Below are 16,513 nucleotides of genomic sequence, written 5' to 3'. Positions count from 1 at the left end.
CCTCTTTGTCATCTGCAAAGCCACAAATCCATTATTCATGGTTTTCTCAATCTGTTGTGTTCTCTCGACGGTGTGCTTGATGAATTATCCACTTGCCTTTAGTCAGGCAGGAGACTGAGGCAGACAGGCTAGGCTGCTTTGTTACAGCTGTTTTTTCACTTGTGTTATGAAACGAATATTAAAAGTGAATTTCATCATCACACGTGTGTGTTTGTCAGCTCTGGGATGGTCATCCCATCAAATGTTTGATTTGTATTTTGAGCTCTCTATTTTAAACTTTTAGTAAGTAAGCACATTTTATTTATAAAGCACACTAACACAGCAAGGCTGACCGAGGTGCCGAACAAAAGCATAAAAAAAAGACACCATAACATACATAGTAAAAACAAAATAGTCAATAACAGTAAACTAAGTAAGATTACAACTCAAGAGGTAGTGGGAAACGCTAGTACATATAAGTGCGTTTTAAAAACAGATAATGAAGGAGCCTGCTTGATAGAAAGGGGAAGTCGATTCCACAGCCTAGGACCGGCATCTGGAAAGGCTCCATCACCTCTACGTTTACAGTGTGACCGGGGAGTGTATAAAAGTAGTTTGTCCGCAGACCTCAGTGACCTAATGGGTGCGTGTAGTTGCATGAGGTCCTGAGATATACAAAGGGGCCTTTAAGAGCTTTAAAAACAAACAATATTTTAAAATGTATTCTATACTGGACAGGAAGCCAGTGCAAAGAGGCCAAGACTGGGAAAATGTGATAAAACTTCCTAGTTGATGATACAATTCTGGCAGCAGCATTCTGCACCATCTGAAGACGGGAGAGTGACAACTGGGGGAGACCATCTGTAGCAACCCAGGGGACTTGAAAGCCAGATTCACAATGACAATAGAGAGAGAGAGACAGGTAGCTTTAACATAGTGTCCTTTAATAACTTATGCCAGGAAAAGGGTAGTGGGACAAACTAACTTCTTCCCGTCCGGGGTCTGTCAGCCTTCATGCGGTGTTGTCCTGTGGGGGGTTTAGAGCAGAGCGAGAGGTCAGTCCTTTTTCCAGCCAATTTCCTTACTGAACAAAACTCCTGCAGTGTTGCCTCTCTGGTCCTTTGTTCCTTACTCTCCTTCCATGCAGCCTTGGGCTGGCTCCCTTAATCCTTCCCTAATCACCTGATGGGCTGCAGGTGTGACCAGTGCCATGTGCCAAGTGGCTGCAGCACTTGAACAGGCAGATAGACTCCCTCTATCACCTCCCCCAATCTGAGCCTATGGACCCGCCCCTTGTGCCGGATTGGCTGGTCTGTTTCCCCTGGTTTGCTACACATCATAAAGGGAATTGCAATAATCTAAACGTGAGGTGATAAAAGCATGAATACAATTTTCAAGGTCTTTAAAAGGTCCAAGTCTATGATGAAACCGAGATTCTTTACATGAGAACTGACATTAGGGAAAAAATTGCTAATCGTGTTAACAAGATTAAAAACCCGCAGGACCAAAAATAATCACTTCAGTCTTTTCATCGTTCAGTTGGAGAAAGTTACTCGAAAGACCCTTTTTTTATATCCACAATGCAGTCTAAGAGAGTTTGAACAGAATCATTAGGTTTCAAAGGCAGATAAAGTTGTGTGTCATCAGCATAAAAATGAAACGAGACGCTGGGAGATGAGAGACTTCTGCGTGAAGGTCAGTGAAGGCCCCATACTGACCGAGGCCAACAGAATCACTATACATGTGGGAGGGTAACATTACATTTATATTTATATTTAGTCATTTAGCAGACGCTCTTATCCAGAGCGACTTACAGTAAGTACAGGGACATTCTCCCCGAGGCAAGTAGGGTGAAGTGCCTTGCCCAAGGACACAACGTCATTTGGCACAGCCGGGGAATCGAACGGGCAACCTTCAGATTACTAGCCCGCTTCCCTAACCGCTCAGCCACCTGACTCCCAACATATTAGTTTTAATCACTGTAACACGTTCATTAACAAGTTCAACTCTGACAGAAAATCATAAATAATAGGCCTATATTACCATACCGGGAAAGGTACTATTGTGTCACTTTAGATAAGAGTTTGCTAACATCTAATGACATTATAAATCACAAAACAGTGATTTATGTATGGTGTAAAGTCGAAAGACCCTTTTTTATATCCACAATGCAGTCTAAGAGAGGTTGAACAGAATCATTAGGTTTCAAAGGCAGATAAAGTTGTGTGTCATCAGCATGAAAATGAAACGATATGTGGTTCCTAATGATATCTCCCAGAGGAAGCAGATAGAGATTAAAAATAGACCAAAAGTAGACCCAGTTCTACAAATATATGTCCTTTATATAAAACTTTAGGATTTGGACAAAAGGCTCCCACTAATAATGAGTTGAAATGGAAGATGGTTTTGAACCTCATGAGAATTGAATAAATGTCACTTTATTGTTTTCTCCCCACAACTGCACTCTGTCTGTTCCTCAACTTTTGCATAATTAAATCCTTGACCATTTTGCTGGGCTATATCTGAAGCTGAGTGTTATTTTGATTCTAGTTGCTTGACGGTATTCCAGCCATAGAATACAGCCTTTTTAAAGAAAAGCGACATAGAGAAATGTGTCATTCAAGGGGAAATCTTTATAAAAACAAGATCAGCAATTACTTAGGCTACTGGAAGAACCAAAGAACCGTTGATGATTTCGTTGATATACTTCATATGGTTCTCCTTTGGAAAGAAAAAAATACCTTGAAGATTAAAGAACCTTTATCAGATAACGGACTATTTTGAAGTGTATAAATACTGGGAAACCACTGAAGGTCACCACACACCTGTACACTGAAACAACCAGGTAAGTCACACAGACGATAACAGCGTTCCTATTTCTGTTCAACGTCAATGTTCAAGATTCAATGATTCAAACTAACAGTTTCTGCATACTTAAAATACATAACCAATGCATACATTCTTGAAAAATGTGCTTTATTTTCTTAAGCAGTGAGGTGCCATACCGAATTACAAATAGTCATGGCGATGTTCGGGAAGGTCTTAGAGCCAGTAGGCTACATGCAGACCATGCGGGTCCTCGTCGAAGGCGTCTGCTCCTACCTGGGCGGGTCCGCCACCTCTGAGGAGACCGACTTGACGAAGAAGAACCTGGACTACATCGACAAGGAGCTGGGCAGCGCCAGCCAGGGCCTTCTGAATGACCAGGAGGTGCACCGCCTGGAGGACGACCTGGCCGTGGTCTACTACCAGCTGGGCGCGGCGGTCCGGGCACAGCCAGAGTTCACCAAGCGGGAGACGGAGGTGTTCCTCCAGTATGTCCAGGAGCACCGCCTGGAGAGGCAGCTGACGGCCCTCCACAGCCGCCTCATGGGCGTCTCTGCCCTGACCGACCAGCCCACGCTGCTGGAGGAGCTGGTGGAGAGATGCAGGCCCAAACGCTGGGAGATGAGAGACTTCTGCGTGAAGGTCAGTGAAGGCCCCATACTGACCGAGGCCAACAGAATCACAATACATGTGGGAGGGTAACATATCAGTTTTAATCACTGTAACACGTTCATTAACAAGTTCAACTCTGACAGAAAATTATAAATAATAGGCCTCTATTACCATACCGGGAAAGGTACTATAGTGTCACTTAAGATAAGAGTTTAGTGATTTATGTATGGTGTAAAGTCTATGGTGCCTCAAGATTTGAGAAAAGATGATAATGTAGCAGCCAATAATAGTCTAGCACCTTTGGTTACACTGTGAAATGAGGACGGGAGAGAAATGTCAAGTCTATTTACATTTGTCTCTGAGCAAGTAGAGAGCGTGTGGAAATTAACCTTGGGGAAAGAAAACCACATAAGAGCCTGTGTTCACCTTGAAGGACTTATCATGTTCAAACATAGCACTATGATGTATGAGCCTGATAAAAAAAAAAACTACATTTCAGGCACTCTATGAAATCTAATTTTCAGCCTATACCGTTACTGCACATTCAGTAATATTAACAGCCCATAATATGCTTCCCAATTATGATAAGCTTCCAAATGCTGATACCACAAAAATTGGACTCATATCAGCACTGGGCGCTGTTCCAACGCACGGCCACTCTTCACGTTAATCACCTCATTATGCCATGAGCTGTAGCCTATAACTGCGACATTAAACCTTTCCTCATCTCTCTCGGCTCCCACCAGGTGAACTTTGTCCTTGGCACCGGTCTGCTGTGTCTCTTCACCCAGGCCTCCCTGACTGGCCGCGACCAGGCTCTGCTCATGAGGACCTGGTCGGACCGCATGGGCGCCCTCTACAGGAAGATGAAGAGCACCGGGGGCCGCTGCTCAGGCTACTTCCTGGAGCAGGCCGAGGAGGACGTGCGCCAGCAGCTGCTGGAGGCCCAGAGGAACCGTGCCGCGCCCGAGGAGGCGGCCGCCAGCGTCCTCAAGACACTGGAGAAGAACTATGATTGGCTGCGCTGGGCGGTCATGCTCCACCCGACCGTGGGGCCCTGGGAGGACGGGAAGGATGCTGAGCTGGGCCAGGTGCCAGAGAACTTCCTGTCCGTGGCTTTTGAGGCGCCCTGCCCACACGTGGTGGCGTGCTACCGGGACACGCCCAGCTCACTGGACAAGAGCCGCATCCACCAGCTGATCGTGGACTTGGAGTGGAAGATCCCCAACCCCCCTCCCGAGGTGTACGCCACCATCGAAGAGGACCCTGAGAAGGCAAGGCGCTACCTGGCTGCACGCATGCTCACCAAGCTGAGAGAGGGGCTGGGCACAGGCGTGGCAGTGCACGTGGTGCCAGGCAGAATGGAGATGAAGTGTAACTTCCCCCCGGCTTCCTACTACCTGTACGAGTACAAGCACAGGCTGGCCTCAGGCACTGTGTGCGTGTTTGGATAAGAGGAAGCGAAGATAGAGCAGGGAGAGACCGCAAGGGAGAGGCTAGAGAGAGACAGATTGAGAGAGAGAGGAGGTAAGGGGGCAGGGAGTGAGAGAGAGAGAGAGAGAGAGAGAGAGAGAAAGAGAGAGAGGAGGTAAGGGGGCAGGGAGTGAGAGAGAGAGTGAGTTGCACAGACAGAGAGAGAGACAGAGAGAGAGAGAGAGAGAGAGAGAGAGAGAGAGAGAGAGAGAGAGAGAGAGAGAGAGAGAGAGAGAGAGAGAGAGGGGAACGTCAGCCAGAGAGTTAAGCCTAAGCTGTTGCGGTTTTAACTTGGTTAGGTACACATGAATGCTCCACTTCAAACCCGCCGTGGGCAACTGAGGTCTCACATAAACCATGATTTTCTCTCACACACGAACAAGGATGGCATCTCTTTATTTCTACTGTACCACTGTGCTATTGACAACTGTAACTACTTCTTCAAAATAAACATTTTAGAAAAACTTTACATTCTGATTATTTACTTTTCTCACAAACACACTGAGATAATCTATGGTTTGATATGGCTTATAGTTGCACGAAGATATTGCTTAATGATACTGTAAGATTGAAAATGGCAAGTCTTGATATGTAATTATATAAATATTGCCAAAATAACCACTGGAATGAAGCATTTGAGTATATAAATACCTTTTAAATGTTGTACATGTTCATTAGTGTTGTTTCTATGTGCGCTACTCTTCTATACAGTAATACATAGAGTTCAGTCTGTAGTTGCATCAAACAGACTCCTGCTGTTGCAGGGCAATCTTATTCAGTTCAGTCTTCACGTCAGGGAAGCCATCCAGGGTGGAATGAAAGCTGTCCACGTCAAGAGAGAAAGCCTGGCAGATGGTCAGAGCTTGCACTGTGGACACATGCTTCCCTTTGGTCAGCAGACATGTCTCTGTGGAAGCAGCACACAGAAAGTCAACATGGAACATATTGCAGTCTCATCTCATGTGATCACAGATGCTCAAAATGATGAAACAGTATGGTGGTGATGTGTCGGACGAACAGAGCATATGTATCAGCTCCGAACATGAACACCTGGCTGCATTAATGACAGGGATGTTCTCCAGCTGCTTAGCTCCAGCACCAGCGCGGTACTGGCTCAGTGAGCTTGAGGTCAAACAGGAGAATGCTTTAGTTTGGATTAGATCCTGGGCAGATGAACTCCATAACGCATCTAATAATACTGTTTACTTTGAGGACATGAACCCACCTCCAAAGTAGTCTCCATCACACAGTTCCCTCTGGGAGGACTCTGTTTCCTCCAGCACCTGGCCGTGCTCAATGAAGAACATGCGGTCACCAGGGGCGCTCTGCCGGATGATGAAATCCCCCTCCTGGAAGACCTCGTGCTGGAGCTTGACGAGGAGAGCGTTGATGAAGTTGACGTTGAAGCTCTGGAACATGGGTACCTTGTACACCAGCCGGGCACACATGATTGTCAGAATCTCCTGGAGAAAGACAAGAAAGAAAAGAAAGATACACAGCTGTTCAGCGCCAGAGGAAGAGGGGATCCTTCTCCGAATTGCTCCTCCCACGGTTTATTTTTTATTTTTTCCTCAATGAGTTTTACTGGGAGTTTTTCCTTGTCTTCCTTGAGGGTTTAGGTTGGTTGAAGGGCAGGTCAATGGTTCAGTTCTATTTGAAGCCCTCTGTGACTTTGCTTGTAAAAATGGCTATGCAAATACAAATGTATTTGATTTGAGTGGCTTTCTGTGTGATCAACAATCACAAAGATGACCAAACATTACCAAGATGACAAAACAAAACAGGGGCAATGTCGGGCATGCTGTCAAACATTACATTCCTGTTTGTTCATATTGTGTGGCACTGAGTGGGTACCTCTTTCAAGGAGGAGGATACCAGGTTGAGAATGTCCCGCTCGTCAAACCATTTGCCCCCAAAGCGAGTCTGGTAGTACTTGTTGATGCGGAGTTGAAGGTCGGCTGGAAGTTTCATGAAGGTCATGTAGTGTTCCAGGTGACTGATCTGTGGATTATTCAAACCTTATTCTCTGAGGAAGGCCATTGTTCTGATAAAACTGTGTAAAACATAATTTGTTTTTCTGCTGAGAGTACCTTGCTCTTGTATGCTTGGGCTGTAGGGTCTCCTTCTGTTATGATGGCAGCCGTGTTGGCAACCAGGACCGTGTACATCAGCGCTCCTGACACCATGCTCACCATGACGATCCACATCTCTGTCTCATCTGGCCAGGTGACCACAATAACACTCATTTACTTTCATGGGTGGGAACACAACCAGTGTAACATATTCCTTATGTCTTGGCAAGGCTAGAAAACTTACTGGTCGGTGTTTCTGTGGACCCGTAGGATAACGCAATCATTTGTGACAGAGCGCGAAAAACGCCAAAGGAGTACTTCTCACCTACAGTGGCATTCTGGGACAAATAGATTCAGGGAGGCTGAAGTCAAGATTCATTCTATGACGCAAAACCATTAAGGCTATATAAATCCTTAGAATCGATGTTTCGTCAGATTAGGAGAAGTCTGACCTTGAATGTAAACAACCCTTTGAAATGGATCTGTAAACCGCGGTGGTATTCTGGGCTCACCATTAGGTTCTCTCTCCTGATCCAGCAGTCTGAGGGAAACTCCTCCAGCATGGGGATGAAGTACTGGATGCAACCGTTCCAGTGGCACAGCAGGAATATCATCATGAACAACGACAGTACCCTGAAAAATAGCCGAACTACATCCAGGTTTGCATTTGAAATCTGTGGGAGAAAAACATAAACAACAAATTGATCGTAACAATGTGATTTTGAAGGCCTCTGTGACATTGCTTGTAAAAAGGGCTATACAATTTTTTTAAATTTCATTTGATATTAAATTACCCCACAATCCGAACTGTAAAAGGTACACTCATTCTTTTCTGCAGACCAGCTCACCCACACCAACAATCTTATTCTGCTACATTACATCCATTTTTAGGTTTTGGTTATTATTAGGCCGACCAGCAGAAACAATTGTGTGTGTAAATAATTTTATAGGTCTATTTTGAGTTGGAATTCGAATATAATCACACGTCTGGACTTACTTTTTCCACTTCATTGAAGAATCTAACGAGTCTGGACACTCGAAGGAGCCGGACCAGACTGAGGATTCTGACAAACATAAGGATCCGCATCATTCTGCTGGCTTTAGAAGAGTTCGGATCACTCTGAAACTGTAAGTCCTGTCATGAAAGAAAATGAAGACATGTTAAAGTATTGCATTTGATCTATCATGATTACAATGACAATACAGTGTGTCTTTGAGCTGTTCCCATAGTTAAGGTATAATTACAGCAATGAGCAGGATGTAGCCAATAGGGAATGCTGCGATCACATCGGGTATAAACCAGGTCCTGAGGTAACACAGTCGGATCTGTTTGAGATCCAGAATAGCGACCTGTGCAATTGGAATTGAACAGAGAAATTGTTAGGTTGATGGATGAAAATGCTTGGCAGCATATGTCTCAGCAATTTGAATAATTAAACACTTCAACTGAACAAAAATGTTTTGGGATTGTGCCCAAATTTAGATGCGACTGTTGCCATTTAGAGTCAGGATTCTATTCATAGACAAGAAAATTAATATTAACTTGACAGCATCATCAAATGGCCAAACTGTACATCAATATTTCAAAACAACTTTGCATGAATAAAACTGATAAAGAAGCTGACACGATGGTGCCCCAAAGCTGCTAGTTAAACAGCTAGATAAAACATTACATAACAGTGGTTATTCAGAGGTCAAAGCTTAAAAACAATCTAAAACTAAAAAACATACTTAGTGGAGATCCTTCATTAAAAGTAATAAGTATTCTGGGACTGGGTTTAATTGTGTCCTGATAAACCAGCCCATAGAGACACAACAAACCAACATCTCTTTTCCGAGCACCAGATTAAAGTCTCTGATTTGACAACAACAGAAGAAACAGAGAAAACAACACATTCATTCCACTGATGTACTGTGTCGCTCTGAAGTTTTCATTTGCACTTAATCCCTTCAAGCTATAACAGGTGCTAACCATGTCCATGTTCGTGCTTGAGAATTGTTAATCTACCCCTACATGTTTAGAGTAGATTACAAATGGGGCAGAAAGGGATATTGCATGCGCAAGAAGGAGATTATAAACAATCCCGGACTGTTGGGAAGTGGAGTGCTGCTCCTCTCACCTCACTGTCCTCAGAAATGATGCCCATCCGAAAATTCAGGGCCACGTCAATCAGGAACAGTGTATCAGAAAAAACGTTAAAGCCTTCCCAGCCCACACCACTGCGACCATCCAGAAAAGCTATCTCCATCGGGATCCCAATAAGGTTGAGAAATGTGATGGCCATCATACACATAATGTAATAACTCCTGGGGGAATAAAAAATCAAGTTTTTACAAATTCCGCACAAACATAGCAAATTCCCATAAATGAATCAACATTGTATCAATTTCCTTTGCCAGACAATAATGCCACATTACCTTGGCATCACTATTCATGTGAAACCAAAAACAACAAAACAAACAAACCTGATCTGACTGAAGGGGTGGATGACCCACACGCCGCACTGTAGTTGTCGGATACATTCTTTCTCCACGGCCACCTCGCTGCCGTACACGTATAAAGACTGCCGGTTCTGCTGAGGGAGTAACAGAGCCTTCCATCCGCAGGTCGAGGCTACAGGAACCCCCGCTGCAGGGCGTCTGGACCGGTTCATCCCAGCGCTGGCCCACTCGGATCAGCCGAATGCTCTGGCCATCTTTCCAGTGTAAGATTGTGGATCAGAGCTGGAACTTTGCTGTATGCTGCTGACCTCTCTCCTTAGTCACAGGGTAATTTTCCATCACAGCACCCTGTCCGGGGCTTACTTTGGAGGGAGGAAAATGAGAAGCAGACTTTCCGCTCTATCCCTCTTTCTATTTTGTCCCCTCCCTCCTCTCTCTCTCTCTCTATTTTTTTCTCTCTCCCCCGGCTCATCAACTATTCAGCATCTCGGTCTCATCCACACATGAATCAAGCCTAGTCAAAGGGGTATGGCTGTCTCACATTAATACTGAACACAATAGGGGGGTTTTGAGTATCACAATTACCGTAATTTGAACTACAGATCTGTCAGACAGATACAGTTACTGTATACAGTATACAGTTAAAAGGTTCAATACAGGCCAGGTCATCTTGAGCAGTAGATAATAAAAAGTGTAATCTGATCATGGAAATAAAGAAGGAAAGGTATACAACGCCACAAACGTGTGCATGTATTACGTATTTACCAAGAGAAGCTGACATAAAAATATTTTCATTTCTAATTATTTTAAATACTTTATAAGAAGTCAGGTGTAAGTTTACATAATTTATATTTATGTAATTAAACAGATGTTATTTGTCATTTATTTAATTATGTAATCAAATCATTTATTACCAGGATGCAATCTTTTGGACTGCCTGGTTAATGTGTTACTTTATTATGCTAAGCTCAGAGTTAATGCTTAATGAGTATCAGGGCACATGCTTGTGTGTCAGAAATCAAGCTTGGTAATGACAGAAGGAGAAAAGCCCTTGAATTTTTTTTTCAAAAGGCCCACTGAGGATATAAAGCACCCACAGCAAACAACATTTATATCCGTCAGGTTGGAGAAGCTGCTTTGCTTGTTACAATCAAGCTTGGTAATGACAGAAGGAGAAAAGCCCTTGAAAATCTTTTTCAAAAGGCCCACTGAGGATATAAAGCACCCACAGCAAACAACATTTATATCCGTCAGGTTGGAGAAGCTGCTTTGCTTGTTACAATGTTAGGTAACAAAGTAAGGTGACACACTGGGGAAATAGAAAATGCAAGCAATGCACATTGTATACAATTGTACATCCATTTTTTTTATTTACTGCTGAGAAATCTTAATCTGAAAGTGGGTTACTGTAAAACTAATGATTAATGGTTTGTCTCGTGCACAGCCTCATTCAGTCAGTTTTATGTTCTGCTGTATCCTTCGGTTTGGAGCCACTTTGTTGCATGCTGCACTCTGTAAACACGTTGTAGAAGTACAAACCTCACTTTTAAATGTCCAAGGCATGTGTAACACGTACACACAGCAGGGATAAAGGTGGTCCTAAGCGGAAGCTCCCAGAGGTTTTGTCAATCCTCATGTCCTGCTTGGCCAATCTCTCCAGATCTGCCCCTGGGAAAGCCTGCGGAACCTGCTCAGAGCTGTTTGTGGAGAACAGCTGTCAGAGTCAGAGCTTTCACGGTGATCACACGCTTGTTTCTGGTCGGGAGGCAGATCTCTGAGGAACAAAGACATAATTCTATTATTGCACCAATCCTGCTGTAACATTTTTTTTTTACACAGCTAAATATGGCTCCCCTGCAAAGGTGTTATGATAAATTGGTTAGGTAAATAATCTGTCATAGTGCTTTGCTGATTCAAGAGAATTACACTGTGGAAGCAAGGTGTGGTGGAAAACGCCTGCACACACACACCAGATATTTTCACAGCCCACCTTCAAAGTGGTCTCTGTCACACAACTCCTTCTGGAAGGACTTTGCCTCCATCAGCAGCTGGCCTTGCTCAAAGAACATGTGGTCTCCAGGTGCGTGCTGGTGGACAATGTTATCACCTTCCTGGAAGACCTTCAACAGTAGCTTGAGAAGAATTGCGCTGATTAAATTGGTTCTGGAACATGGATTTTGCTATTTTGTAATTTTGAGCACATGGCAGTCAGTATTTCCTTAAGAACACAATATATCTAGGTTTTTAATCACAATGTGCCTCAAATACTTATTCATCTCTTTCAAGTACTTGGACACCAGGGTGTAAATCTCCTTCTCATCAAACCTCATAAATACATCAAAGAGTGCTAAATTAATGTAAACATGAAATTGGTGGAATTTCAATTAATGTCTTTATTTCATTGCAAACCTTTTTCAGTCATACTTTCACTCAAAATATCCAAAACTTTCTGACCCAATATTTTTTTTTTCTGTTCTCAAATCTGGTTCAAAATGCTAGCTTTTTCCCGTAATTATTTTTTGCTGAATTTTGTTGAGTTTGAAACAGATCGTGAATGGGTAAATTAGCAAACCATTTTATTCTTACGTCACAGACAGCATTGGCCATTCAATAAGGCAGGAGCACAGCATCTTCTTTCATACAAAAAAGATTATTATTAATTAAAATTCAGATTTCACCAAAGGAATATGATATAATTTTTTATGCTATTCCCAGGGGGCCATAATTTTTTGCAATTTATAGAATTTTTTATTTTGAAACTCCAATACTGTAGCAGTTCAGTTGATACAGATGTTGATATTTATGTTGGAAATTCTTGGAGATAAATGATATAATAAAAGTTAAAATAAAAGTATCAAAAATCTTATCGTCAATGCTACATTCCCTCCAGCAAGATTGTTTAGGTTTCCTATTTTCAGCCATTTAAATTTGAAAAATTAGTGTATTTTCCATAACATATATTAATTTAGTATCATAATAAAGTAAAGGAAGTTTCTTCTAAGGTTTTGCATAGAATATATCCTGTTAAACATGTGCTAGAGAGGTTTAAACTACACATTAATTATAATAGTGATTTTTATGGATTGGAAAATAAGAGACATTTATTCTGTTAATGCACATAACAGTAGAAATATTTTGGAAAGATGTACATCATTTTTAAAAGATACAAAATGGGTGTTATATGGAATTGTATAATAGAGATATTTTGTTATGTTTTCAGGATGATAACGTTACTGAAAGATGTATGACACCAGCCTACTTTATGTCAAATTAACCATGCAAGCCATGAAAATGTGTAGTATTTTGTATAATATTTCAATTTAGGAACCCTGGCAATGTACAGTCGTAATTTGATAGCATACAGTAAAGAAAGGAAGAAAAAAAAGAAGAGAAAAACGAAAGGGTAGCACAGCGAGCTCTCTCCTGCGCAGAAAGAGTAGTTCAACATGGCGCTGACCATATCTCTGTTTGCGAGCTTCAATGCGCCACTGAGCTCTTGCCATAGTGACTTTCCTGGCAATCATCAGCTTTGATGTTTGGTCTACTTAATGGGTCCATGTTTTCCATGGTCTCTTAACATTGGGATATTCCCCTTCTGTCCGGTCCTAAACTAAACGTCTATATGGTTCTGTACCAGGCATTCCTCCTAGTTTAAAATAATTATATTCTAAATATGCAAGTTATGTAGGCTATTAAATTCCTCATCAGTAATATATTAGGCTACAATTAAAGTTAACAAATGTTCTCAGAACAAGAATGGCCCGATGCACGCACGCGCGAGAGGTTGTCATGTCAAAACTACATGTCCCAGAGCCACTTAGCCGCGGAAGCATTTTTTATAATCATGCATGGCTCTACCATGTTGTGTAAGGAAGGACACATGTGAGTCATCTTCCATACCAGAAGGCGAGCAAACAACTAGCTAGTAGTAAGTTGTACGAAGCTTATTTGAGTACAGTATGTGTGCAGATTAGTTTTCACTCGCTGGCTTACAATAATGAATGATCCATTACTGCATATTTTCCTGGCTCGTTTGTGACATTGAGGATGTTTAGCTTGTGAGCTAGCAAGCTAGAAACCTCATCGACCTCGATCTAGCTAGCAAACTGTAAATATCGGTGGCCAGCTATGTTGTAGGATGAGCTCATGTTCATGTTTGTCATATCTACATTTAACCTGTTATACCATATTGACACATACCAAATACACATGGTGCAGTATACCAGCACATAGCCTACTCAAGGTGCACGCTATTCGCAAGTGCAACATAGCAGGTGATGAGATGGGTAACATTAGCTAGCCAGTCGCATTACTTAGCTATGAGGTCGACTTTCCATTTCAGTGTGACCGTAATGAAAGTGAAGGACTACCACGATTTGTATATCGATATATTAACATACTTCTAAACATTGCGTGTGATCGTAAGTGTGAAATTACATATTCTCCAGTACCTCCCATCAAAAATAATGTCTGTACCGACGTTTTCAGCCCGAAGATGTCATCCTTATCCGCTGCCAGTGTTGACCCTACTCCTGCAATTGAGGGTACGGAAGAGAAGAAACCACTGAAACCCTGTTGTGCGTGTCCCGAAACGAAGAAAGTCAGAGATGCTTGGTGAGTCGTTGACGTGTAGTTTCATTGCCGGCGAGTTGGATAATAATTTGCTACATGCAGTTTGTCGTGCAAGTTGTAACGTTTTTGTTCTTGCTTTGCAGCATCATTGAAAAAGGAGAAGAGAATTGCACCGATCTGATTGAGGCTCATAAAGATTGTATGAGGGCGCTTGGATTTAAAATTTAATTGCCCCATTATGAGATTGCGTGTTGGTAAGTGCCTAACTAATTACAGCCTACTTTTAAACTTTCGCCTTGTTTTCCCGCTAGTGTTAACTGATCTTAAACGATATGTAGCCTACGTGGTGGTCGAAAATACATACCGCATAAACTGGCATGGATTGTCACATATCACAAAATTATACGTTCGCGAGAGGACTGTTGACGATGGGAGTGAACGGGTGGGGCTCAAGGTGACTTGCTCCCCTGAAGCCTGTTATTCAGGCTTTTTTTTGCTGGTATGCGGCAATGTTAGGCGGTATCATTTCGTGGTTGCCTTTTGCAAGATTGACAGAGAAATTAATCTGATGCTATTTCTTATCTTCATTTAGAGATAAAAAAATACGATCAGTAGGTTAAGTAAACCATGTACTGGTCACCTGCTAGGCCTACTAATGTAATTTAACAGAAGATAAACCTGTCTTGATGCTCATTGAATTTCTTGATCCGTGTGCCATAGGAACTCATGCCCACTCTCTTCTCTGTTACAGTGTCATGGCTGACCAGCATTCTGAAAGGGGACCTTCGATAATCTGCTTGTTTTTATTTATGAAGGGAAGATTGGCATTGTGGTGAGAGATGTGTTGCTGGGATGTTAATGGCTGTGGTGTTCCTGAGTAAAATGTCTTATTGTCTGTCTTTGAGAAATTGTGTGAATACATTGTTCAGCTGATTGCAATTAAATAAATCTCCTATGCAACACAACTTAAATGTATTTTATTTGGCAGAACGTGTTGGTTAAATAAAATGTTCTTTTTTGACAGTTTCCTCTGGCATAAGCTTCCTGGTTTAAAGGTCCTTTCGTATTCTGTTTCCTGTTAAAGACTGGCTTGTCACAGCTGCTCTTTCAAGTATGCACCCAAGCTTAAAATAACCCATACCCTTGCTCAGCCAGCACTTGGCATATCAACATTCCTCCCTTAACAATGTGCCACTGTTTTTTGAAGTAGCATGTGCCCTACCTTGCTATTTTATAAGCAATTGTTGGCAAAAAGTTGGCAAATCTTTTAGGCTAATGGCAGAAAGGTCTATAACGAAAGCAAATATGGGCAATGACCCAGTTGCTTGAAATGAACCTACATGGGTTCTGAGGTACAATATATATATATATATTTTGAAGGGGAGCCATTGTAAGGTTCAATACAGATTTTACATACAGGATCATTTTAGTAATGAGTATGTCGTGGAGAATGTTATTGTTATCATGTTGGGAGTGACGAGGGTGGGTAACTGGTCTCTGGCTCAGTGCCTTGTATGGTTGTGACGCCAATCCAGACTAAAGCGTAGTGACCTTTCCCTCCAGGAGGGGTGTTTACAGGGCTGGCTGGTAAGAGCCCTGGCCGGCAAGTCTGATGCACGTAGCAACATTCTCATCAGCCTGTAGGGAGAATGTGTGTGTGAAACAGGACTGTTTGACTGGAGGTGGTAACATAGTGTCCATTTGCTGTAGACTTATGTCTTTCAAATGTCTTCAGAGATTGTTGAAGGGAGGTCATGTGTCATCAAGGCTGTGTTATCTGCGTAAACAGTGACTTGATTCAACTGTCAACTACATTCATCTCTAATCACTCAAATGTGTTTCATCAATCCACCAGTTATATAAACAAAATGTCAATTGGTATAAATACATTTTATGTCTCATAATTTGCTTGCACAGTACAGCTAACTTGATCAAAATTAGACCTACCAAATAATATTGTACATGCAAAAATAGAAAACATCAGCAAATAACTTTTAAATATCATGCATCAATCAGCTCAGAGCTTACCAGCTTTTGTATGAAGTTACCGACAGAGATAAGAACCTACAAATGAGCGTCCCTTAACAAAAACGTGTAGAGTAGACTCACATGAATTCTTGCATGTGAGATTAGGGACACACAACATCTTGATGCCTGTGCCAGTGATACATGAACTAGCTCTCTATGGGTGCCAAGGTTGGTGGGGCATAGTATGTGAAATATGGGGGGTGGTAGTCCATCTCTGAAACCTGACCTGTGCAGTCATTCTGCCTATTTCAGTGTCTCTAAATATGCACAGGCAAAGCCCTTCTTCTGGCAGTAGACTGCATCAGTGAGAACTGAGGGACAATTATTTGTTGAAGAGGCAATTTGGTTCACTACTGGCAGAAGCAAGGATTCAAGAGTTCCTGGAGATTTAGCCAGGGCCGTTTATGTCACTTGCTATCACCCCCCCCACCCTTCTCCACCAGTGTTATGTTAAGTAGCTGGTCTGTTTTCTGTCTGTGACTCTCCTACTTGGGTTTCAATTCCAAACA

General features: G+C 42.3%; 2 protein-coding genes across 3 annotated transcripts; one reads left to right on the top strand and one right to left on the bottom strand.

Annotated features, from left to right (window-relative positions):
• Positions 1-5,267: 5,267 nt before the first annotated feature.
• On the bottom strand, positions 5,268-14,002 carry hcn5 (hyperpolarization activated cyclic nucleotide-gated potassium channel 5). 2 transcript variants are annotated; one of them, XM_062457617.1, is made up of 12 exons: positions 13,881-14,002; positions 10,940-11,178; positions 9,429-9,650; positions 9,083-9,269; positions 8,208-8,312; positions 7,960-8,097; positions 7,475-7,636; positions 7,207-7,300; positions 6,981-7,108; positions 6,745-6,891; positions 6,116-6,353; positions 5,268-5,797 (listed from the first exon to the last, which is right to left on the bottom strand). In XM_062457617.1, the coding sequence occupies exons 3-12, from the start codon at positions 9,614-9,616 to the stop codon at positions 5,631-5,633; spliced, it is 1,554 nt and encodes a 517-aa protein (XP_062313601.1). In that variant the 5' UTR covers positions 9,617-9,650; positions 10,940-11,178; positions 13,881-14,002; the 3' UTR covers positions 5,268-5,630. The 2 variants fall into 2 exon arrangements, with proteins under 2 accessions (XP_062313601.1, XP_062313602.1); XM_062457618.1 differs by adding an exon at positions 11,395-11,536 and having other exon boundaries at positions 9,429-11,178; positions 13,881-13,963.
• LOC134017722 (cytochrome c oxidase copper chaperone) lies at positions 13,249-15,002 on the top strand. The gene is made up of 4 exons (XM_062457680.1): positions 13,249-13,286; positions 13,893-14,018; positions 14,120-14,230; positions 14,728-15,002. Exons 1-3 carry the CDS (start codon positions 13,249-13,251, stop codon positions 14,202-14,204), a joined length of 249 nt encoding a protein of 82 aa, XP_062313664.1. The 3' UTR covers positions 14,205-14,230; positions 14,728-15,002.
• The last annotated feature ends 1,511 nt before the right edge of the window (positions 15,003-16,513 follow it).

Source organism: Osmerus eperlanus, chromosome 3 (assembly GCF_963692335.1).
Source record: "Osmerus eperlanus chromosome 3, fOsmEpe2.1, whole genome shotgun sequence".
NCBI lineage: Eukaryota > Metazoa > Chordata > Actinopteri > Osmeriformes > Osmeridae > Osmerus > Osmerus eperlanus.
The sequence above is the reverse complement of the archived record's forward strand: the minus strand, read 5'-3'. Positions and strand labels throughout refer to the sequence as shown.

Coding starts and splice junctions, on each gene's coding strand:
- LOC134017722 (XM_062457680.1), top strand. CDS start 13,249: ATGCATGGCTCTACCATGTTGTGTAAGGAAGGACACAT. Junction 13,287..13,892: donor TTGTGTAAGGAAGGACACAT/GTGAGTCATCTT, acceptor CGACGTTTTCAG/CCCGAAGATGTCATCCTTAT. Junction 14,019..14,119: donor AAGAAAGTCAGAGATGCTTG/GTGAGTCGTTGA, acceptor CTTGCTTTGCAG/CATCATTGAAAAAGGAGAAG.
- hcn5 (XM_062457617.1), bottom strand. CDS start 9,616: ATGAACCGGTCCAGACGCCCTGCAGCGGGGGTTCCTGTAGCCTCGACC. Junction 7,637..7,959: donor TCTTCAATGAAGTGGAAAAA/GTAAGTCCAGAC, acceptor TTTCTCCCACAG/ATTTCAAATGCAAACCTGGA. Junction 6,354..6,744: donor TATCCTCCTCCTTGAAAGAG/GTACCCACTCAG, acceptor GTCTTTCTCCAG/GAGATTCTGACAATCATGTG.